This window comes from Lipotes vexillifer, unplaced genomic scaffold (assembly GCF_000442215.2).
Source record: "Lipotes vexillifer unplaced genomic scaffold, Lipotes_vexillifer_v1.1 scaffold62, whole genome shotgun sequence".
Lineage (NCBI taxonomy): Eukaryota > Metazoa > Chordata > Mammalia > Artiodactyla > Lipotidae > Lipotes > Lipotes vexillifer.
The window spans coordinates 413,323-415,462 of record NW_006770167.1 but is presented as its reverse complement, the minus strand read 5'-3'; the positions used below and the strand labels follow the sequence as shown (position 1 = coordinate 415,462).

At 46.7% G+C, this 2,140-nt stretch overlaps 1 protein-coding gene across 1 annotated transcript; it reads right to left on the bottom strand.

The window, feature by feature from the left end:
* Positions 1-1,550: 1,550 nt before the first annotated feature.
* LOC103076665 (uncharacterized protein C1orf53-like) lies at positions 1,551-1,782 on the bottom strand (the record flags this gene model as incomplete). The annotated part of the gene is made up of 1 exon (XM_082930894.1): positions 1,551-1,782. A coding segment is annotated over exon 1 (232 nt), but the record flags the coding sequence as incomplete, so codon positions are not given.
* Between the last annotated feature and the right edge of the window lie 358 nt (positions 1,783-2,140).

Sequence of the window (2,140 nt, the reverse complement as noted above, 5' to 3'; positions counted from 1 at the left end):
TGGAGGCAAAGATCGAGAAGATGCAAGAAATGTTTAACAAAGACCTAGAAGAATTAAGGAACAGACAAACAGAGGTGAACAATACAATAGCTGAAATGAAAAATACACTAGAAAGAATCATTAGCAGAATAACTGAGGCAGAAGAACAGGTAAGTGACCTGGAAGACAGAATGGGGGAATTCACTGCCATGGAACAAAATAAAGAAAAGAGAATGAAAAGAAATGAACACAGCCTAAGAGACCTCCGGGAAACATTAAACGTACCAATATTTGCATTATAGGAGTCCAAGAAGGAGGAGAAAGGACCCAAGAAAATATATGAAGAGATTATAGTCGAAATTTCCCTAAACATGGGAAAGAAAATAGCCACCCAAGTCCAGGAAGTGCAGAGTCCCATACAGTATAAACCCAAGGAGAAACACGCTAAGACACATAGTAATCAAATTGGCAAAAATTAAAGACAAAGAAAAATTTTTGAAAGCAGCAAGGGAAAAACGACAAATAATATACAAGGGAACTCCCATAAGGTTAACAGCTGATTTCTCAGCAGAAAGTCTACAATCCAGAAGGGAGTGGCATGATATATTTAAAGTGAAGAAAGGGAAGAACCTACAACCAAGATTACTCTATCTGGCAAGGATCTCATTCAGATTTGATGGAGAAATCAAAAGCTTTACACAGAAGGAAAAGCTAAGAGAATTCAGCACCACTGAACCAGCTCTACAAACAAATGCTAAATGAACTTCTCTAAGTGGGAAACATAAGAGAAGAAAAGGACCTACAAAAACAAACCCAAAACAATTAAGAAAATGGTAATAGGAACATACATATTAATAATTACCTTAAACGTGAATGGATTAAATGCTCCAACCAAAAGACACAGGCTCGCTGAATGGATACAAAAACAAGACTCATCTATATGCTGTCTATAAGAGACCCATTTCAGACCTAGGGACACATACAGACTGAAAGTGAGGGGATGGAAAAAGATATTCCATGCAAATGGAAATCAAAAGAAAGCTGGAGTAGCAATACTCATATCAGATAAAATAGACTTTAAAGTAAAAATGTTACAAGAGACAAGGAAGGACACTACATAATGATCAAGGGATCGATCCAAGAATAAGATATAACAATTATAAATATATATGCACCCAACATAGGAGCACCTCAATACATAAGGAAAATGCTAACAGAGGTAAAAGAGGAAATCAAAAGTAACACAATTATAGTGGGGGACTTTAACACCTCACTTACACCAATGGACAGATCATCCAGACAGAAAATTAACAAGGAAACATAAGCTTTAACTGACACATTAGACCAGTTAGATTTAATTGATACTTATAGGACATTCCATCCCAAAACAGCAGATTACACTTTCTTCTCAAGTGCACACAGAACATTCCCCAGGATAGATCACATCTTGGGTCACAAATCAAGCCTCAGTAAATTTATGAAAATTGAAATCATATCAAGCATCTTTTCTGACCACAGCACTATGAGATTAGAAATCAAATACAGGGAAAGAAATGTAAAAAACACGACACATGGCTCCGCCGCTGTTAACTCTTTGCTCGCCGGACGCCTCGCTGCTTCCTCCGGCCCGCCCTGCGAGTCGGGCCCAGACCCGCCGCGGTCTCCCTGCGAAGCGGAGCAGAGGGTGAAGCTGAGGCGCTGTCGGAACCCTTCTCCGACCCGGGGCGGTTCTGGCGGCGGGGCGGCAGACGGCTGCCTCCGGAGCGCAGCGCCCGCGGACGCCGGTACCCGCCAGGCCGCCATGGCTGCCGCCTGTGGGAGGCGGGGCGCTGGGGCCACGGGGCGGTCCGTACTGCTCCCGCAGAGCCAGGCCGGGCCCAGACCCGCCACCACGGACCCCGCCCTCCGAACCTCGACCCCGGACCCGCCCTCCGGTCCTGGACCCCGACCCCCACCTCCTGACCTCGGCCCTACGGGTTCTGACTCCCTCTCCGACCCAGGGCCCCGGCCTCCGGACTCGGATCCCTCCCTCCGACCTCCGACCCCTTCCTCTGGACCTGGATCCCATCTTCCGACCCCCGACCCGGACCCCGCCCTCAGATCCTTGCCCTCGGACCTGGACCCCGACCCAGCCCCGGCTCTCCGGCTCCGGACCTTGACC